Source organism: Saimiri boliviensis, chromosome 16, assembly GCF_048565385.1.
Source record: "Saimiri boliviensis isolate mSaiBol1 chromosome 16, mSaiBol1.pri, whole genome shotgun sequence".
NCBI lineage: Eukaryota > Metazoa > Chordata > Mammalia > Primates > Cebidae > Saimiri > Saimiri boliviensis.
In genome coordinates, this window is record NC_133464.1 from 81,170,249 (window position 1) to 81,193,605 (window position 23,357).

General features: G+C 37.4%; 1 protein-coding gene across 5 annotated transcripts in view; it reads left to right on the plus strand.

Moving 5' to 3' along the window:
- The window catches only part of LNX2 (ligand of numb-protein X 2), a 74,719-nt gene that overhangs the window by 24,675 nt on the left and 26,687 nt on the right, over positions 1-23,357 (plus strand). For 4 of the 5 annotated variants that reach the window (XM_003919723.4, XM_039473217.2, XM_074387912.1 and 1 more), the window contains exon 2: positions 16,120-16,626. In XM_003919723.4, coding sequence (XP_003919772.1) covers positions 16,220-16,626 — 407 coding nt within the window. In that variant the 5' untranslated portion in view covers positions 16,120-16,219. Of the gene's footprint in view, positions 1-8,077; positions 14,039-16,119; positions 16,627-23,357 lie in introns of those variants that run through there. The other variant, XM_074387913.1, reaches the window with a different exon arrangement.

Consider the following 23,357-nt stretch of genomic DNA (forward strand, 5'->3'; position numbering starts at 1 on the left):
GATTTTAACTTTTTATTGTTTGTGTATGTTTTATGGTAGTAAATGACAAAATGTACATATATTTTATGCATTCTTGACATACTTTTTTCTTAATTTTTCAATATCTCTAGGCCATACTGTGTGAATTTTTTCAAATTGTCATGAATCTCCAAATAATTTTCTGATAAATTCATTGTAAAAAATCCACATAGGAGTGAACCCATGCAATTCAAGCCTATGTTGCTCAAGGATCAGCTGTACCTGCAAAAGATGGTTGAGCGCCATAGATATTTGTGTTGAATTCCCTGCACTGAGGTCACCTACTTTGTTCCTGTTCTGAGCCTCAGTGTTGGCTTCCTCTTAGCATATGGTTCCTAATAAGTTCGAGTATCTCAATACTCAGCTTACAGCAGATTAGCCCACAGCAGATTAGCAACAACAACTCTAAGTATGTTGTTGAGGGAGCAGGGAGAAGAGAGGATGTAACAAGTGACAAATACCGTTAGGGGAGGTGGCAGAGAAACTAAAAGTAGAAGATATTATCCAGGTCTGGGAGACAGACTAACAAACATTGGAAACAGAGATTTGAACCGTTTAAATGAATGATTTGAAGTGATAGTTGGCTAGGACACAAGGTTTTGGGGTTTAGGGGTAGACATAGAGACAGGTATGATAGAATCTTCGTTATTTGTTAAGAGATCACCTATTGTGATAAGGAAGTGAAACTGGAGGCAATTAGAAGATAATCAGGAAGTAACAGGAACCTGAATTAGAGCAGAGAGGCTAGGCATAAGAATTCTAGAGACAAAATTGGTAGGATTGGTAAGACAGGTAAAAAGTTAAAGGACTCATTTGTTCATTCATATTTTTTTTCCTCAGGGTTATTATTAACCATATACTCATGTCAGGCATGGGGGTATAGAGATGAATAACTAAGTCTTGGTTTCTGTCTTTTTTTTTTGAGATGGAGTCTTGCTCTGTTGCCAGGCTGGAGTGCAGTGGTATGATCTTGGTTCACTGCAACCTCTGCCTCCCGGGTTCAAGCAATTCCCCTGCCTCAGCCTCCCAAGTAGCTGGGACTGCAGGTGTGCACCACCGCGCCCAGCTAGTTTCTTGTATTTTAGTAGAGACGGGGTTTCACTACATTGGCCAGGATGGTATCGATCTCCTGACCTCATGCTCCACTTACTTTGGCCTCCCAAAGTGCTGGGATTACAGGTGTGAGCCACTGTGCCTGACTTGGCCAGTTTCTGTCTTTTAATGGCCATTCAGTCTGTAGGGAAGACACATGCAAACAAGTGATTGCAAACCACTGCAGTGAAATGCATGATAACTGTGATAATTAAGTGGTGGTGGAAGGGAGATGATGAGAGCTTGTGTTTGAGTGGATTGGGAAGAGCTTCATGCTTGTGTTTGGGTGGATTGGGAAGCGCTTCATAACAGAGTGTTTGCTTGAGCTGCCCACTAAATGGTTGGGGGTTCTGCAGATCCCCAAGGTAGGAAAGGACATTCCAAGCAGGGAAGAGGATGCTGTGGTCAGGAAGTTGTAAATAATTTGGTATGGACAAAGCACAGATGTGTAGGATTGCGTCCAGAAGTGAAACTAGAGTCAGATCTGGAAGGTTTGAGTGCAAGGTTGAAGAATTTGGCTTTAAGTTTGTAGAAGCAACTGGGGACTACAGAATAGTATTCAGGCAGGGATAGTAATATTGTTGCTTTTTGGATACTAGTGTTGTGAAAGAAGTAGGACAGAAAAAAGACTGGAAAACCTTCTGAGTTTGCTAAAAGAGCAGGTGCAGCATGTAACTCAGGCCTAAACTGAGAGTGATGGTGGGCATAGAAGAGAGGGGAGGCCATGTTCTGGAGGTAGAATCAAGGGGAACTTAGTGCCTAGGTGTGGAAAATGAGGCAGGGAGTGAGAAAAAGAAACAGAGGTGGATCCTCTGGTTATAGTTATGGGATACTGGAAATACAGAAGTTCCATGAGGAAGCGGCTCATTTAGAGGGAAATAAAAACCCAGTTTTTGAACACAAGTGTGAGGCAGATATACTTAATGAAAAATAAAGTTAGATCTGTTCTCATATTGCATACCAACCAGAATAAAGTGATAATCCAAAAAAATTTTTTTAACTATACAAATGAAGAAAATAGAGTCAAATCTTTATGTCATCATTAAGAGTGATGGAAGAACTCTCAAAGGGGAAAATGAGTGAATTCAATTACATGAAAATTGACAGCTTCTTAATGCCAGTAGACAACTAAAAGGCAAACAAGAGGCTTGGGAGAAGGGATTATAATAATGCAATAAAGGATTGCTGTCATAATATATTGAGTTCAAATCAGTTGGTAAGAAAAACAGTACAATTCAATAGGAAAAAATGGGGACTAAGGATATAAACAGGCACTTCACAAGAGAAATAAGGATAATAATCATATGTTTAATTTAGCTAGACTAAAAAAGATGCAAATTAAAAGAACTGAAATATTTCACCTATAAATTTATAAATATTAAAAGAAAATTAACCAGGCTTAGAACAGTTTTGGGAAAGTCAGCATATTTATACATTGCTAGTGGGAGTCCAGATTTTGTCACCATTTTGGAGGGCAGTTTTGTAATGTAAATCAGAAGGCTTCTTTTCATTTCGGTCCAACAATTTGACTTTTTTTGGATTTGTCTAAAGGAAGTGATTGGACAGTTGTCAGAAGAGAGTGGTAGATAGGATGAGAACCAGAACAAGGGTGGTATAATTTCAGCCAGCAGGCCAGGTGCGATGGCTCACACCCATAATCCCAGCGCTTTGGGAAGCCGAAGTGGGCAGACCACTTGAGGTCAGGAATTCAAGACCAGCCTGACCAACATGGTGAAACCTTCTCTACTAGAAAAAAAACATACACACACACACACAAAAATACAAAATTAGCCAGGCCTGGTAGCAGGTGCCTGCAATCATAGCTACTTGGGAAGCTGAGGCAGGAGAGTCACTTGAACCTGGGAGGCAGAGATTGCAATCGTACCATTGCACTACAGCCTGGGCAATAAGAGTGAAACTCCGTTTCAAAAAAAAAAAAACATCAAAGAGTTTCAAGGAGAGAGATGTCAGTGATATTGAAGAGAGAGAAAGTAGTATGCAGGTCTGAGAAGTGCCTTTAGGATTAGCAGTTAGACGTTCGTGACCACAGTGAAACTAGTCTCAGTGGCTGATGGAGGTAGAAGCCCTTTTGGGTAAGGAATTGATAACTGCAGCATGGTCTTATTTTTCAAACTATTGGAGGTGAAATGAAGGTGAGAGAAAGAGTAATCATTGTAGAAGAATTATTTGTTTTTATTTTTAAAGCTGATGAGACATGAATGGTTTTATACATGATGGGGAGAAAGTTAGAGATTGAAGAAAGATGAGATAAATGAGAAGGGCTTCCAAAGGAATGAGCCCATGTGGAGGAGGAAAGAGCTTTTAGATAGGAGAGAGAGAGAGGTGTGACAAAAGAAGAAAGGAATTAAAGTTGTAGACAGATGCAAATCATAAACCTGTACACGTGGGGGTGAAAAAGTTTTTTGTTAATAGGGTTGGAATGCCATCACCTCTGAATGTCTCACTTCATTTTCGCTTTTCATATGGCATATTTTCTCAAAATAATGGTCTGTACTCTAACTTCTCCCCCTTGAACTCATTCCAGAAGGCTTCTGCTGTCTCCACTCCACCAAAACTCTTATCAAGGTCACCAATGAATGCATGCTGCTAAATCCAGTGCTTAATTCTCAGTCCTAATCTTATTTTACTTGCTTAGAGGATTTGACAGTTGATTATTTCTTCCTCCTCGAAACACTTTCTTTATCTGCTTTCTCCATACAGTACTCCCCTAATTTTCTTCCATTCACAGTGGCCACTCCTCCCCTTCCTGGTCCTCTTTATCCCCTAGGAATGTGCTAAGGCGGAGCCTTGAATCAGCCCTTCTCTTTGCTACTTACCCTCATCCACACTCTTTAGTGATCTTTTTCAGTCTGATGGCTTTCCATACCATCTTTACACCAGTGTCTGCTAATTTATATCATCTTCCCAGTCCTCTTCTTTGAATTGGACTTGTGTGTGTAACTGTCTATTCAGTGTCTCTTCTTAGAAGTCCAACAAGCAGTTCAAATTTTACATAGTCAAACTTGAGCATACCCATTAAACCTGCTGTCTTGCAGTGCACCTCAGTTATGCTGACCCCATCCTTCCAGTTGCTCAGATCAGAAATCCTGGAGTCACCCTTGACGTCTCCCCTACCATCAGCCCATGAACACGTTTTGTTAATCAGCACACAGTATTGGTTCTACCTTCAGAATATATCTAAAATTGAGTAATTTCTCACTATGTCAACTATGTTCATCATGTTCATTCTACCATCATCTGTGACTCAGAATATTTCAGTAGGCTTTTAATTGCTTCTGCCTTTGACCGCTTCAGATTATTTTCAGCATACCAGCCAATGATCTGTTTAAAATCTGTCTCATAGTAAAAACCAAAGTTTTAAGGCCCTACAAGATTTAGTTAGCCCAGTTACCATTCTGATGTCTTTGCTTCTCTGAACTTTCCTCATTTTATCTATGCTGGCCTCCGTGCTGTTCATTGAACACACCAGGCACATTCTCACCTCAGGGACATTGTACTTATGGTCTCATTTGCTTGAAAGAAACATTTTTACACCAGCTACCTGTATGGCTTTCTAGTTACTTCCTTTTGGTTTTAAATTCAAATGCCACCTTCTCAGTGAGGGCCTCTGTGATCACTGTTTAAAATATCTGCCCTCCCAATACTCAACTTCCCTACCTTGCTTTCCTTACCTCTGTAAAACTTTTCACCATCTAAAATACTGCATTTTATTTTTTCTTGTATATCGTCTCTCCACCACACTTCAACCCCACCCTCTTCCCCATCCCACTCAAATGTTAGCTTCACAAGGGCAGGGATTTTTGTCTGTTCAGTGCTGAACTCCTAACCCTGGAACAGTAGTGTCTGGCACATAGGAGTTTTTCAATAAAATCCTAGATGTGTAGATGAACAGACAGGAGAGAGAATGGGAGGTCAGGTTTGAGGTTAGGGAAAACAATTAACTAGTTTGCTTTTCAGTATAGTTGGTTTGTGAGAGTTGAGTTCATTCCCTGTTGGAGATGTCAGAAAGGCAAGTTAATGTGTGAAACCTGGGATTTTGTTTTAATCATTTTGGAAACACAGGAAACTAATATAGTTGGAGATACATTGTTGATCATCCTAGTGGCTTCATATAGTACAGCCTCTTTATAGTTCTGGGTTTACAGTGCAAGTATTTTATTAATATTTCCAATCATGTAACATTATGCATTTTTATTTTGAAGGGATATTTTATTTGGTATATTTGAATCTGTAATGAATTACAATGTATTTTAAGACTGTAACTTAAGTAAATTAGAAGACACTGTGTCAGCTCATGGGAATCATTTTGCATAAATACCAAGGCCAACAAGGCCCTGGTCCCTGCCATTGCCTATTTAGTCTGCCCTCGAGAAAGCACAAATATGGCTCTTCAAGGTCTGGTCCAAAGTTATTCTTGATTCGATAGTATATATATATAATATAGATCTATTTTTATAAGCACTGTAACACTAACTTACTACTACATTGCTAATTGTAAAGGAGGCTGGAATAAGAGCAGATAAGCTGGGTTGCTGAAAACCCACTACACTGGTAACTAGGAGGCCTGGATCCAACTCTTGTCCCTGTGACTAATAACCCAGGCCATCCTTCTCCTTTCCAGCCCTCTCGCATGTTTAACTGCAAATGACTGCGCCACACTAGGTCAACTATATATATATATATATATATATATATATATATATATATGTAATATATAATAATATATACACTTACTATGTATATATGTAATACATATATATTCAGTTATAAGTAGAGCAAATTGGCATCCTAAATAAAATATGCTTTTTAAATTATTGTTATCGCTGATTAGCTCTGAGAGCTGCAGCGTTTAAATTTCTTTTATCTTGTTCTTAATTAAGATAATGAAGCCTGGGAGTCCTAATTATTAGTAATATCACCATGATATTGTTTTAGTTCTATTTCCTTTATCTTATTGCATAGGTTGATCACAGAATAGCAGTATCCAGCTGATTCTTTTGCATTTATTGGAGAAAATAGGACTGAAGAGTTTTTTTCTTCTGTAGCTTTAGATATTTTTTATGAAAAAGTGTAAGATTGGCTCTGGGGCAAAATCTGCTATCGAAAACCACTGAGTTAGTACTAAAGCCATCTGTGCTGCTAACGTTTACCTGTACTTGCCTTTAAAAAAAAAAAGGGCTGGGCATGGTGTCTCACACTTGTAACCCCGGCACTTTGGGAGGCCGTGGGGCAGATCACTTGCAGTCAGGAGCTCGAGACCAGCCTGGCTAACATGATGAAAACCTGTCTCTACTAAAAGTGCAAAAATTAGCCAGGCATGGTGGCACGTGCCTGTAATCCCAGCTGCTCAGGAGGCTGAGGCATGAGAATGGCTTGAACCCAGGAGATAGAGGTTGCAGTAAGTAGAGGTTGCAGTGAGCTGAGATTGTGCCACTGCACTCCAGCCTGGGCGACAGAGTAAAACTCAATAAATAAATAAATAAAAATAAAAGTAAAACAACAACAAACCAACTATAGATGTGTAGCATCATGTCCTAAATAGCACTTTTCCTGGGAACTAGAAGAGAAAATTATTTTTGTCTTGTACTGTTGTTGTATCTCATGTCATGCTACCATAATAAAAAATACAAAACTGTTGAGTACCTTGTACTACTCTCTTGTATGTATACACTTCTCTGTGAAAATGGAAAATTTCAGATCAGGATATTTAAAGTGTCTAGTACAGTGGGGCCAAAACAAACAAAAACAAGAAATGCTCACACAAAATCTTCCTGACAGAATTTGGATTTAGATCATTTTTATAGTAAACACAAAACTGGATACTAGTAAAGAAAAATATTTGTTCTGTTTTAGGCAAAAATATAAAAGAATTTGTACTCACTGCACATTTCTAGAATTTTAGAATTTGGGATCTAGAAGTAAATTTGGAGTTGATCTAGTGTGGCAAATGACCTAGTCATTTGCAGTTAAACATGTGAGAGGGCTGGAAAGGAGAAGGATGGCCTGGGTTATTAGTCACAGGGCCAAGAGTTGGATCCAGGCCTCCTAGTTACCAGTGTAGTGGGTTTTCAGCAACCCAGCTTATCTGCTCTTATCTCCAGCCTCCTTTACAATTAGCAATGTAGTAGTAAGTTAGTGTTACAGTGCTTATAAAAGGTTTTTCTGGCAGTGTGACATTTTTTAGTTCACAGTAATCCTGTGTCATAATCAAGATGCCATTTCTGTTTTATGTGTGAGGAGATTGTGATTTATAGACATTTTATTGGGGTGTGCCACATCATGATGTCACATTGCTAGTGACTCCCTAACTCCAAGTTACTGTTCTTTGGTGACCTGTACTCCTTTGGATTATTGTGATCCAAAATACAGAAATTAGAAATTGAAAAGATCTTGAAAGTAAAAACTTGTCAATCACTTGAAAACTATTGTTTTCTAGAATATACTGTGGCATAAGTTAAACCTTTGAAAGCTTTCCTCTGTTAGAAGAAAATAGAATATTATTTAATTGATAAAAATCAGAACTCTGGCCTTTGAATGGAATATAAACACATTTAAATTATAATAAGCAGGTAAACTTACACATGCCATAAAACTAAACCAGTGAACACTGTGGCTCCTCTCATACATGATTCTTCTTTTATTTATTATGTGATACTTGTGAATTTGTGGCTTTATCCAGTAATTAGAAATTGCCTCAACTCAGCTGGCTGGTGAAGAGTGCTGTTGATGAAGACAGCCCATGTGTTGCAATGCTGGAGAAGTCTTTCTTGGAGTGAAGTTCTTTCCACAGCAGTCTTTTCTTATTGGCAGAGGTTCATCTAGATATTATTGGGAATGTTTAGCATGATATTTAGTATATTTCCTTTTTGAAATAATTTTTTTTTTTTTTTTTTTTTTTTTTTGAGACGGAGTTTTGCTCTTGTTACCCAGGCTGGAGTGCAATGGCGCGATCTCGGCTCACCGCAACCTCCGCCTCCTGGGTTCAGGCAATTCTCCTGCCTCAGCCTCCTGAGTAGCTGGGATTACAGGCACGCGCCACCATGCCCAGCTAATTTTTTGTGTTTTTAGTAGAGACGGGGTTTCAGCATGTTGACCAGGATGGTCTCGATCTCTCGACCTCGTGATCCACCCGCCTCGGCCTCCCAAAGTGCTGGGATTACAGGCTTGAGCCACCGCACCCGGCCTTCAAATAATTTTATGTAAATTTTGTTTCCAAATTACTCTAAGGTAACACGATTTAGTGTAACTTTTAGAAGTATAATTTTAGTATAACTATCTCAGCATAGGAATTAGGCCAGGTAACCCAGGATGGTTTTTGCTATTATTGTTTTGCACTAAAAAATCTTTTTCATCGTAGCTTGGGAGAATTTCAAAATCAGAACTAAAGGTAGAAGGATATTTAAAATTTTAAATTTTCTACTAGCTACAATTTGACCTCCCTTATGTAGAATATTTAAAAGATTAAAGTTACCAAAAAATAAAAATGAACAAATACTGGGACTAAAAGGTAAATACAACATACCAATAAGTATTTTATTACATATAAAAAGATAAAGAATCATAAGTGTTTTAGAGCTAAATTCAAACTCCTTCTGTGTGTGTATGTAATTAATTACTATTTAAGCAAAGCCAATAGTTTATCATTATAGCCAATAATTTATAGAATACAATTTATGTGAAGCTCCCATATGATATGGTAAATATTTCTATGCAGCTAAGTATCCAGATATGCTTCTTCCAGTAGGAAAAGGCTCTGGGGAAAGAACTTTATTCCAGGAAAGACAGACTTCTATAGCAAGGCTCAATCAAGCATGTTTCCATTTTCAGTTTTTGTTTTTCTAAAAGGATTGTGGTTATTGACCTGTACTTCTTGTGAAAGAAGGATTTTAAAACTCTTTGATGCTCTATATCAGTCATTCACCCCCTTTTCTTTCATTGAGTCCACAAGGTCAAAACTATTTTCATAGTGTCTTTCTCACTCTTTTTTTGCACGAAGTGCCTGGTAGAATTTTCCAGACCTCACATCTGATCTCATGACAGATTAAAAACAGAAACATATATGAGGCTCCAGATTTACAAAAATGTAAATAATATATTTCTTCTCACTATGTTTTTTATTTTGAAAAAAGTTATTTTCCATAAAAATGTTAATCTAATGGGTTTGTTGTTTTATTAACATGGATATTTGAATTTTAATTACTAACATGATAAATACAGACAGATGAAGAAAAGCTGCTTGGGAGCTTCAGTAATTTTTTAATTAAACTTTTTATTTTGAGATAATTGTAGATTCACATACAATTGTAATAAGAAATAAATAATACAGAGAGATCCCATGTACCCTTTATCCAGTTTCCCCCAGTAGTAGCATTTTGAAGAACTATAGTACAGTGTCACAACCAGGATATTGACATTGATACAGTTTTCATTGTCACATAACCCCTTGTGTTGCCGTATTATTTTCCCCTAACCCTTCTTGATCCTTGGCAACCACTAATCCATTTCTGTAATTTTGTCATTTCAAGAATGTTATATACATGGAACAATACAATATGCAGCTTTTTAGCATTGGCTTTTTCACTCATAATTTTCTGGAGATTCATAGAGGTTGTTGTGTATATTAAAGTTCATTGCTCTTTATTGCTGAGTAAAATTCTGTGGTATAAATGTGCCACAATTTGTTTGCCCGTTCATCAGTGGAAGTACATCTGAGTTATTTGGTAGTTTCTGGCTATTACAAATAAAAGTTGCTGGAAACATGTGTGCACAAGTTTTTGTGTGAACGTAAGTTTTTACCTCTCTGGGATAAATGCTTAAAGGTACAGTTGCTGGATTGGTATAGTAGTTACATGAGTATTTTAAGGAAACTGCCAAACTTGTCCAGTGTGGATAAAAGGATTCTGAGGTTAAAAAAAAGTTTGACAGCACAGCTTTATACAAAAGCAGCTATCAAAGCTGATATGTGACATAAAGTGAGACAATTTTCTTGTGTTCGTATCAAGTAAAGAAACTTTTTTTCCCTCAGCCCTTTGAAGATTAAAGGGAATATTACCTTATTCTTTGTTCATTTGTAAATTAACTGGCTGGGTCCATATGTTAATTCCTTTAAGTGACACAAATACAGAATATTTCCTTATATGTTAATATAGTTATATATATATCAGGACTCTTACATTTCAGGCTCATATATGAGCCTGAGAATTTTCTTTTTAAAATGCCTGTTATGTCCTAAGAAATGGTAATAAAGAAGATTAAAAAGACTATTTTTATCCTCAAAGAGGAGGGGAGGCAGATGAGCAAACATGCACTGTAGGAATTGCTAAAAGGCAGATTTGTGCAAAGGGCAGCAGAAGCAGAAGGGATGGGGGAGCCCTCAAGAGTAAGAGGAGACAGAATTTGAGCTGAAGCTAAGAAATGAGGAAGATGGGCCAGGAGGACTTGAGAGGAGGGAGGGTATTCTTAGACCTTGGTACCTATGAGTTAAGGGAACCACAGATGTTTCCTAACCTTCGGTAGTAACTCTTAGCTCATCATCATTTTCCCTGGGTTGAATCTCTTAGGGTAGGGCCAGTGAAGACCCTTTAAATCTGAGTCAGGGTAACATCAAAAGAAATAAACTGAATAATCTATAGTTTTAGAGTGTGCAGACTAATGGTGGAAAATCGTAGTTCTTTCTGAGAGTCTTTGTGGTATATCAGGATACTCTTATCCCTTAAACCAGGAAGATCAAGCATGTTAATCATAACTGGAATTAGGTAGTAAACTCTCTTCCCATTCACTGGCTATTTTTCAATATTAAAATATATTATTTTAAATGTGTTATGATAATCCCAGCAAAGCTAACAGCTTCCTTCTCTTTACTATTCCAGGAATACTGTTAAAGAGATTGTACAGTTAGAAAAGATGTACAATATGCTACATTTTATCTCTATATTTTTAGGAAATGTTTGAGACTATTATATATTTAACTTGTACTTTAATATATCACACTGCTCACAGATATATATCTGAAATCAAACATATATAAGCATGAAGATATCCTCCTATATATGTAGATGTGGTTTTGTTCACCTAAACTTGCTACGAGGAAGCTTTATTGTCATCCAGTTAGTCATTGAACATTTACTGGGCTCCTCCCCTGTGGGAGGCTCACTCTTAGAGCTGATAGTTTAGTGAGGGACCCCAGTATGAGAGTAGCGTAAGGCATTATAGCCAGCTTGCATACAAAGCAGACAGAGAAAGATCTGCCTGAGCTGGGAAAAGAAGTATGGGTTTGGGGCTTAGAGAAGTGAGGTCAGGCTGCCTTTCTCCTTGCAAAACTCATACTCGAAAGCTTTCATGGAATATCTTCCCTCTTTCCTACTGTGTTATTCTGAAGCCAGAAGGAACTGGGTTTATCTTCATTCTTTCTTACTAAGTAACTATATGCTATATGGTTTTGCACAAATAGTAAAATCTGAACATTTTGATTCTCTGTTTTTAATAATAGATAACACTTACATTATACCTATGATTTGTCAGATACTGTTTTAAGCAATATACACATGCACTTAAGCAATATGTGTATATTAACCCAGCTAATTTTTTTATTTTTTATTTTTATTTATTTATTTTTTTGGTAGAGACAGGGTCCTACCATGTTGCCCAGGCTGGTCTCGAACTCCTGGACTGAAGCAGTCCTCCCACCTAAGCTTCCCAAAATGCTAGGATTACAGCTGTGAACCTCTGCACCTGGCCTACTTAAAAATCTTTTTCCAACAAATACTTTAAATAAATAAAGCAAATACGTATATGTGGTTGGAGAAATTTGTTACTGAAATAGAAACGCTAGTAGCCTCGACATGGTATATATATATAAATTTCTTATTTACATTGACCCTTTGAGATAGACCACTGTTATTAAATGGGAACATGTTAATTTTCCTCATGAAAAGTTGTTTTAATAAAATGAAAATAAAGAACTAAAGTTATTTAGAGATTTAGAAAGTAGCTAAAGTATAATCATCTTAAATACTTTCTTAGTCATTATGTGGGAGGCTAGGATTGCAGTATATTTTCTTGAGGAAAAGAAAAATTAGAATAAACATTATCACAAAGAGGAGGAAAAAAATAAGTGAATATTCTTGCTAATTGGTAATTCTTGCTAATTCAGTAGGAAATAAGAATCTGTAGAAATTCCTTATTAAAATACCTAGCTTGAACCTGTCTGTCTGGCTGAAATCCATGATGTTTCTCTCCTTAATCTCATGTACTAGCATTGACATGTTAAAAATTATGATGCTCCAAGGGAGAAGAACAGGCCCCATGAATTATAAAATGCAAGAACTGTTTGCTTTCTTGATGTTGGTACTGAAAGTAGTTTAGATTGCAGGCTGCTAGTATTGTTTTATTGTATTTATTTATTTATTTTTGAGACCAAGTTTCATTCTGTCACCCAGGCTGGAGTACAGTGGTTTGATCTCTGCTTACTGTAACCTCTGCTGCCTCCTGAGTTCAAGTGATTCTCCTGCCTTAGCCTCCTGAGTAGCTGGGACTACAGGCACCCACCACCACACCAGGCTAATTTTTATATATTTAGTAGAGACGGAGTTTCACCATGTTGGCCAGGCTGGTCTTAAACTCCTGACCTCAGGTGATCAGCCTACCTCAACCTCCCAAAGTTCTGGGATTACAGGCATGAGCCACCATGGCCAGCCCTGCTAGTATTATTTGATTAGTTCTTAAAAGCAGTTTATCTGAGGCCAGCTGTCCCACCTGAATCCTATGCCACCCCCTGCTAATTTAAGGGCATTCTTGTTAAATCTGTTAAAATGTTAATGTTATTTTTCTTTTAAAGTTGTATTTATTTATTTAGAGGCAGGGCCTCACTTTGTTGCCCATGCTGGAGTGCAGTGGTACAGTGTTGGCTCACTGCAACCTTAAAGTTCTGGGCTCAAGCAGTCCTCCTGCCTCAGCCTCCCGAGTAGCTGGGACTGCAGGCATGTACCACCGCACCTGGCTAATTTTCTTATTTTTTGTAGAGACAGGGTCTTACCATACTGCCAGGCTGATCTCAAACTCCTGTGCTAAAGCTAACCTTTCCACCTTGGCTTCTTGAGTAGCTGGGACTGCAGGCGCATGCCACCATTCCCAGCTAATTTTTTATTTTTTGTAGAGACAGGGTCCTACCATGTTACCCAGGCTGGTGTCAAACTCCAGGACTCAAGCAGTCCTCCCATCTCAGCCCCCAAAATGCTAGGATTACAGCTGTGAGCCTCTGTACCTGGCCTACTTAGATTGTTTTCCCAATAAATACTTTAAATAAATAAACAAGCAAATACATATATGTGATTGGAGAATTTGTTATAGAAGTAGAATGCTAATAGCCTTGACATGGTATATCCTACTCGTAGGGTTCTTGTGGCAGGCATGCTAAGTTCTAGAATTCCCCTGCCCTAAGTGTGTTTTCTTTGTCCCAAAGTTTTACCTGCCTCATACTCCCGGAATGTGCTGTGCACCCTCAAGGCTCTGCAACTTAGCTGAGGCTTTTTTCTCACCCAAAATGCCCTTGTCCATTTTTTCTCTCTGGCTGATACTTCCTGTCACAACTCAGCAGTACCATGGTTTTTTTTTCCCCCTTTTGAAATTATTTCCGGCCACAAAGCCAGAGTTAGATGCCAGTTTTCTTCCGGATCCTCTGTATTCGCATGACATCCTGTGCCTAACTTTCTTAGAGCACTGACTACATTGAATTTTAATATTGGGTTGTAACTATCCTCTCCCTACCTCTTCTCTGTCACTGTTCAGTCTTTGGTACATTCTAGAGGCTCTTCTGTAAATATTGACAGAAGAAGCAATACAGAGCTGCTGCCTTTGAAGTTGAATATTTAATCCGTGATCATTCAGCAACGGGAAGATGGAAACTAAGGTTAGTGAGGGGAGCATTACTTGCTAGGCTTGCACTACCCTGGAGGAGGCTATTGTAAGAGTTGTATTGGAGGGCAGGGTGTGGTGGCCACGTCTGCAATCCCCGCACTTTGGGAGGATTACCTGAGTTAAGGAGTTTCAGACCAGCCTGGCCAACATGATGAAACCCTGTCTCTACTAAAAATGCAAAAATAGCTGGGCATGATGGCACATGCCTGTAATCCCAGCTACTTGGGAGGCTGAGGCAGGAGAATCTCTTGAACCTGGGAGGCAGAGGTTGCAGTGAGCCAAAATCGGGCCTCTGCATTCCAGCCTGAGCAACAGATGAAGACTCTGTCTCAAAAAAAAAAAAAAAAAAAAAAAAAAAGCTGGGCGCGGTGGCTCACGCCTATAATCCCAGCACTTTGGGAGGCCTAGGCGGGCAGATCATGAGGTCAGGAGACGAGACCATCCTGGCCAACATGGTGAAACCCCATCTCTACTAAAAATACAAAAAAGTTAGCTGGGTGTGGTGACGTGTGCCTGTAGTCCCAGCTACTCGGGAAGCTGAGGCAGGAGAATTACTTGAACCCGGGAGGCGGAGGTTGCAGTGAGCCGAGGTCACACCATTGCACTCCAGCCTGGCACCTGGTGACGAAGTGCGACTCCGTCTCAAAAAAACAAAAAACAAACAAAAAAAATACTTGTATTGGAGAGGATATGTGCACACACACGTAGATTGCTGCTCTGAGTAAACAAGCCCAAATCGAAGTATAGAATAATATAAGGTGGAATTGAAATGTATAACACATCTTATCTGATTAACTGAATTACAGCAGGTTTTTTTCTTCCAATAGAATAAAATAGTATTGTACTTTGCAGAGTTTGCACTGTTATTTATATATGCTATGCATATGTATCTTTCTATAATCTGTGTTACATATGGAGAGAGTATTCAAATCATACATATTTTGAAGTTCAGTTTTCCTATAGTGCTGAGAAAAGGTCTTTTTAAAAAATTATTTTACTTTACGTTATGGGATACATGTGCAGAACATGCAGGTTTGTTACATAGGTATACATGTGCCATGGTGGTTTGCTGCCCCCATCAACCCGTCATCTACATTAGGTATTACTCCTAATGCTATCCCTCCTCTCCCTCCCCACCCGCCGACAGACCCCAGTGTGTGATGTTCCCCTCCTGTGTCTATGTGTTCTCATTGTTCAACTTGCATTTATGAGTGAAAACGTGGTGTTTGATTTTCTGTTCCTGTGTTACTTGATTCTGAATTATCCTTGAGACTACATTTTAAAGACACAATCTTTGGTATTGTACTGTAAATGCATAAAATCAATCAGAAGCAGAGAAGCATGTCTAGAATGACATGCAAATGTATTATACTTGCATTACTGTTAGCACATAATGTAGATCAATTGGCTTTAAAACTACCATTGAACATGACATATTTGGGGATTTCAGTTAGTAAAACAAATCGATTGTTTCTTATGTCACACTATATAATATATGGAGTCTTTACCTTTCATCACAAGTTGTTTTTTCATCAAGAACTTGACAGTGGGGGCCAGGCACGGTGGCTCACACCTGTAATCCTAGGACTTTGGGAGGCTCAGATGGACTGATAGCTTGAGCCCAGGAATTCAAGACCAGCCTGGGCAACATGGAAACCCCATCTCTACAAAAGAATCCAAAAAATTAGCAGGGCATGATGGTGTGCACCTGTGGTCCCAGCTATTCGGAGGCTGAGTTGGGAGAGCCTCTTGATCCTGGGAGGCAGAGGTTGCAATGAGCTGAGATTGCACCACTGCACTCCAGACTGGGTGACAGAGTGAAACCCTGACTCAAAAAGCCAATAAATAAAACATTTAAAAATTACAATAAATAAAAAAGACCTTGGCAGTATAAGTCATTCTTCTTAGCCAACTAGAAAATTAATTGCATTTTTTGTGACTAGTTTATTACCTGATTGAACCTTTAATTTTTTTTTACTAAAAAATGCTGACCAGTAATAATATATTGATACTTTTAATCTATCTTGATTGATAGTAATTAACTTTTTTAATGTGTCTGTTTCGCTTATCTAGAAAAACACACCTTGACTTTAGTCAGATACATCCCTGTCTGTTAAAGCAAACCAAGCCTGAAGTGGAAGTCTAACACATGAGAACACAGAATTGATTCAGAATGGGAACAACAAGTGATGAGATGGTGTCTGTGGAACAAACTTCCTCCTCTTCTCTAAACCCCCTGTGTTTTGAATGTGGCCAACAGCACTGGACAAGAGAAAACCACTTATACAATTACCAGAATGAAGTGGATGATGACCTAGTCTGCCATATTTGCCTTCAGCCTCTGCTGCAGCCACTAGACACCCCCTGTGGACATACATTCTGCTACAAGTGCCTCAGAAACTTTTTACAAGAGAAAGATTTCTGTCCGTTGGACCGGAAAAGACTTCATTTTAAGTTATGCAAGAAGTCTAGTATTCTAGTTCATAAACTCCTAGACAAATTGTTAGTTTTATGCCCATTTTCTTCAGTGTGCCAAGATGTAATGCAACGCTGTGATCTGGAGGCACATCTCAAAAACAGGTAAGCAAAAAATATGGAAGAAGTAACTCCAGATGTTATAAAAAGGTGGTTCAAATGAACATAAAAACTTGATTAAAACAAATGAACCAAAGCACTAGTAAGTAAATGGGCAAATCATGTATGGAAGAGATCCAATAAGTAAGTTGTATGGAACGGCATTTAACATTATTATTTATCAAAAACATGAATATAAAAACTGCAGTGAGGAAGTACTGTTTTATACCTCTTAGTAGTTCTGCTGGTGTAATATGAAACTGATGTATTCAAATGGGTGACAGGATATTATGATAAATTGTTTCTATAAGGCAATTTGGCAGTTTGTTTCTTAAAAACTTTATAAATGTAAATCTTTTATCTACCTTATTATCCTAAGGAAATAATCTAAAAGAAGGAAAAATTGCATGTAAATATGTTCAATACAACATTGTGTATAGTTTGGTCAATTGGAATCATTTAAAAGTAGGGAAGGGTTAAAAAATACTATGCACATAAATTCAATAGGATATTATACAGCCAATAAAAATCATAATTTTGTTGCAGCATGGAAATAAGTACATGATTTTACTTGCTAAGATCTTGTAAAGATTCCGGGTTCACAGACTGGATTGAACAAGAACTAGGAGTTGGAAGACTAAATATTTAGTGGGGATTTCTGTTCTAATAATAGCTCTTTAAAAGGTTAAGTAATTTATTTAGCTATTTTGTGAGTTTTATAATTTGATTTGGCAAAAGACTTGATCTTTAACTTAGGAAGAGTTAAAATATATGTCATTTGTATAGAATCACATAAAATGTCAGAAATACTGACTTCTAAATTTCAAGTTAAGCCAGTTGTACAGTATAAATCTGCAGTAATCTTGCTTGATTGCTGTGGAAAGCAATGCACAATACATCACACTGGATTTAGATGTAAGAGTGTAAATCTGATATGGAATAGCTTGCTATTATACTCACACAAAAAATTACAGACTTGAAGGAGATTAATCCTCTCATTTTATGAATGAGACTGAGTCACAAAGATAAGTTAGTTAATAGTATAGTTAAACTCAGCTTTAATATTCTTGTTTACTATTATAGTAAACCATGTTGACTCTATCATAGGTCAAGTCATGTTCTCTACTGCTATGTAATAGTCAAGAGTTTCATGTGCACATGAATATACATGTTCATTCCATATCAATAAATTATTGATATTTATTTCTAAATATCAGAGTTTATTAAGACATGAGAAACAATGAAAAAACCCAACATGTTATCAAAATGTTAGAAACATTTAGATTTATAGAGAAAGTGCTTAAATCGAAACTGTGTTATCTAGAACTAGGAGCTAAGATAAAGTGGGATAGACAGACTTTTGAAAATGCATGTAATAATGTAGCCTTACTTTTTTTTATATCTTCCGTAACCATCAAGCATGGAATCTGAACATGATGGCAGAGGCCTCCTGGGAACTGACACTGGTCTTTTGAGTATACGTGTCTGTGTCAGGTCTAGTTATGGCTGAAGAATATTTTAGACTTCTTACTTCTTTCAGTAGAACTGTTCTTTTTAGGGTATAGGCTTCTTTTCTAACTCTTTTGTAAACATCAGTTGTGAAATGTTAGAGAAACTGAGTGGTCAGCTCAATTTGAGAGTTGAAAGATAACAGTTTCACAGATTTTTAGGAATATTCCTTTAACATGCATTGAAGAATTTAATTTGCAGTTGAAGTATTGCTAGTGTTTCTTATCAAACCATTTATGATGATAATGTAAAACCTTGGCAATTGAAAACTGTCCTTTCATGTACATGTTAGTAAAAGCTAAGCAGATATATCTAGTTGAAGGTTTCATTTTCCAGGTGTGCTCATTCATATTGGAGTTACCAATTTTATCATTTCCAAAGTATCTTAGGCCTATAATATGAAAGATACAGTGAAAAGGTAGATGATTGGAAAAGGTGGTGATTTGCCTGATGCAGAGAGCTAAGAGTGATTATTGAGTATATGAAGATACAAAAATTATAAAATTTAATATGATTTTTATATGTCATTTGAACAGATAGTGATGAGCAGTTTGAACTTTCTCTATTCTTTTGAATAAAAACATTGAAATTTAGGTAGAAATGTGTATTATACAACACTCTCCTAGATAACATAGTTCATTTGTTTATTCAGCAAATATTGATTATCTGTGATGTGCCAGATACTTTTCTAATTGTTAGTCTCTGAAAGTTAGAATGTAATGCTGGGTTGTAGATTCCTTTAGAAAAAGAACCATGTCTTTAATAGTCTTTCAATTTATTTGCCTAAAGTTGCCAGTCATCTAACATTTGTCCAGTTAAATTGTTGATCTATGTCCCAGTTATTCATTGCTGAGAAACTAACCACCCCAGACATAATGACATTAAACAACAAGCATTTGTTGATTCTGTGAGTCAGGATGCAGACAGGATGCAACAGGGATGTCTTGTCTCTGCTGTTAAAAGTGTGCCACAGCTGGGAAAGCGCTGAAAGCCAGTGACTGCAACAGTTGGAACTGGAGAGTCTACTTCCAAGTTGGTTTCATCATTCACATTTCTAGCGCCTTGATGGGAATGACTAAGTGTGTGCGACTTGTCAGCAGGAGAGGCTAAGGTAGCCTTTCCAGCAAAATAGCCACAGAGTATTTAAATTCTTACATAGTGATTCCGTGTTCTAGTAGGCTGCATGGCCTCGTATGATCTAGCCTTGAGGTTACCTGGCATCCCTTCTCTGTTGGAAGCAGTCCTCAACCCACCCACATCCAAGGAAAGGGGACATAGGTTTCGCCTGATGATGGGAAATCAAAAAATTTGCAGCCATATTCTAAAACCAACAAAAACTAGCAAGAAGAATGAAGTTGAGGCACAGAATATGATTACTATGACTGTTTGTGGCTTCTCAGTGTACAGTCTCACTTGTTTGTTAGGAATTGGTAACTCTGTAAGTTTCATTGAAGTTCATAGAATTTTAGCATCAGCAACAATAAGGCATTGTATAAAAGTTGCATGGCTGTCATGTGACTTTGCTCTTGAGCTTGGATTTACAGGAATCTCTTAATTATTGGTAGAAATAGAATATTAGCAGTAGTTGGCATAAATTGAATAATTTCACATTTAAGACCACCTTCCTATTTGAATGTAATTCTACTCTTAACAAATGTGTTTCGATTAGAGAAGAGCAAACATTTTTTCCTATGGATAAAATATTTATGAAAGATTAATGTATTTTTAAATAAAATTACTATTTTTAACTGATTACATATTGAAACGAATTTTAAGAGACATGGAGAGTCTCTGTCTTTGAACAGAGAAATAAAGCCTTTGAAAAGTATTCTACATATTGTAATAAATATGTCACATTTTAATTGTTACTTTGAAATTCTGCCAAGCAATGTCAGCTATATAAGCATCTCTCCTACCCACTACCACTCATCTCCAACCCACCCTTAACAATTTAACATTTAAGCTTATGGTAATTTTAAGTGCTAATTGTTGTTGTTGTGTTTAAATTGTGTGTTTGTGTCCTAGTTTATGGCAAGATTTAGAATTACTTCTATTTTCCTCTTAAAAATTACAGTTTAATGCTATTATAAAAAATTTACAATAGAAAACCTTTAAAGAAGCCTCTTTCCTTGCTGAGACCTTTTCTTGTTCATCAGATGGTTTTAAAACCTTAAGTTCAAGCTTGTTCAACTTGTGATGCATACAGCCTAGAAAGGTTTTCGGGATTTGTTGTTGTTGTTGTTGTTGTTGTTGTTGTTGTTGTTGTTGTTGAGACAGTCTCACTCTGTCACCAGGCACCAGGCTGGAGTGCAGTGGTGCGATCTTGGCTCACTGCAACCTCCGCCTCCCAGGTTCAAGCAATTCTCCTGCCTCAGCCTCCTGAGTAGCTGGGACTGTAGGCACACACCACCATGCCCAGCTAATTTTTGTATTTTAGTCAAGACAGGGTTTCACTGTGTTGGCCAGGATGGTCTCCATCTCTTGACCTCGTGATCTGCCCACCTCAGCCTCCCAAAGTGCTGGGATTACAGACATGAGCCACCATGCCCGCTGATTTTTTTTTTTAAGCTCATCCACTATCATTAGTGTTAGTGTATTTTATATGTGGACCAAGACAATTCTTCCAGTGTGGCGCAGGGAAGCCAAAAGATTGGACACCCCTGCTTTAGATGATGGTCTAGGAAAAACTAAAGGATAAAAAGGGTCAGGGTAGGCTGAGGTATGATTGCACTTTTAAATTCACACTTTAACTTGGAGTGAAGTTTGTGTTTAGCACATTACTATCAGTATTGTTTTTTCATGTATAGTGTATAAAAGCAGATACATATTTACAAATCATGTATATGATAATTGTCTAGTATCCAGAATGTATAGAGAACTCTTACAAATGAAAACAAATAATCTAATTTTAAATGGGAAAAGGATTTGAACAGATATTTCTCCAAAGATATTCAAATGGCCAAAAAGCACATGACATGCTCAACATCATTAGTTCGTTTTTATATTGGATTATTTGTCTTTTTGCTAAGTTGTAAGAATTTTCTATGTTTTCTGGATACTAGACCTTTATCATGATTTGCATATATTTTCTCCCATATTGTCAGTTGTCTTTTTCACTTTCCTATGTCCTTTAAAGCACAAATAACTAATTTTTATGAAGTTCATTGTTATTTGCTTGTATTTTTGGTGTCATATGTAAGAAAACATTGCCCAATTCAAGATCACAAAAATTTACATGTATGTAACTCTAACTCTTCTTCTAAGAGTTTTCTAGTTTTATCTCTTGTATTTCACTTTTTGATCCATTTTGAATTAATTGCAATGGGAAATCATAATGCGTATTATTCATTCAATCCTTTAAATTTTATTGAGCCCCCCCCCCCTTTTTTTTTTGGAGATAGCATCTCGCTCTGTCACTCAGGCTAGAGTGAAGCAGTGCAATCTTGGCTCACTGCAACCTCCACCTCCTGTATTCAAGTGATTCTTGTGCCTCAGCCTTCTGAGTAGCTAGGACTACAGGCACGTGCCACCATGCCCAACTAATTTTTTTTCTTTTTGTATTTTTTGTAGAGATGGGGTCTTGCAATGTTGCACCAGGCTTGCCTCAAACTCCTGAGCTCAGGTGATCCACCACCTAGACCTCCCAGAGTGCTAGGATTACAGGCATGAGCCACTGTGCCTAGCTTGAGGCCTTTTTAAAAATGGCCTAGTATATGGTCTGTCTTGGAAAATGTCCTGTGTGTACTTGGGAATAATATGTATTCTGCTATTAATGGGTAGAGTGCTCCATATGTCTATTAGGTCTAATTGGTTTATGATATTAAAGAGTCTATTTTGTGGTTCCATGTCTAGTTGTTCTACTGTCATCAAAAGTGGAGTATCAAAAGCTTTATTGCTAATTTGTCTATTTCTCTCTTTGTCATTTTTTACTTATGTCTTTTGGGGCTGCTGTTTATAATTGTCATATCTTCTTAATGTGCTTTTCTGTCTTTTGGTTTATGATTTCAAATCTGAAGTATGTCTGTTGTAGACAGTTGGACTATGTTTCTTATAACCTATTCTGCCAGTCAGACTTTTTATTGGGATACTTAATTCATGTAATTTAATGTAATTACTGATAAGGTAGGCTTTACGTTTGCTGTTTGTTTCTGTGTGTCTTCTTTTTCTTCCATTTCTTCCGTTTATGTTAAATATTTTTAATATGCTATTTTAATTCCCTGCCATTTCTTTTAATTAAAATTATTTTCTTAGTGGTTACCCTGGGGCTTACAATTAACATCCTAGTTTATAACAGTCTAGTTCAAATGAATACCAGCTAAATTTTCAGTGATGAATTAGTCAGAGATCTCTGAGGAAATAGAATCAATATATAAGTAATTGGCTGACGTGATTATGGAGTCTGAAAAATTACACATTCTGCTGTCTGCAAGCTGGCAACCCCGGAAAGTCAGTAGCATAAGTCAGACCTTCTCAGTCAGAAGTTCTGAGAACCAGGAGAGCCAGTGATCACAGTCTGAGGGCAGGAGATGAAATGTCACAGCTCAAGCAGTAAGGAGGAAAATAAGGAATGAATTTTTCCTTCCTCCACCTTCTGTTTTCTTTAGGCACTGAAAGGATGGAATGATGCCCAACCACATTGTGGAGGGCAATCTACTTTATACTTTACTGAGTCCACTGATTCACATGCTATTCTCATCTAAAAACAGCCTCACAGACACACCCAGAAACAATGTTTTATCTGGATACCCCATGGCCCACTCAGTCGACACATAAAACTATCCATCACAACTAGTATACAAAAACTTCCATTCTCTCTCCCCTTCTGTGTGCTATTATTATGTAAAGATACAAGTTTTCTCTTTACACATTCGATGCCCATCAACACAGAATTATTGCTTTATGTATTTTTTTCTTTTAAATCAGATAGGAGTAAAAGAATTACAAACCAAATAAAATAATTCATTTTTTCACATGAACTTGAGTTATTGTTTAGTGTCCTTTCACATCAGCCTTCTGGACTTCTTTTAGTGTTTTAGGTTAAGCATGCTACCAACAAACATTTTGTTTTTACCTAGGAATGTCTTAATTTATCTTTTATTTTTGAAATCTACTGGATATAGACTTCTTGGTTGAGAGTGTTCTCCCCTTCTTTCCCTTCCCCTCCCTCAGAACTTTATTATGTCATCCCACTGCCTTCTAGTCTCCATGATTTCTGAAGAGAAATCATC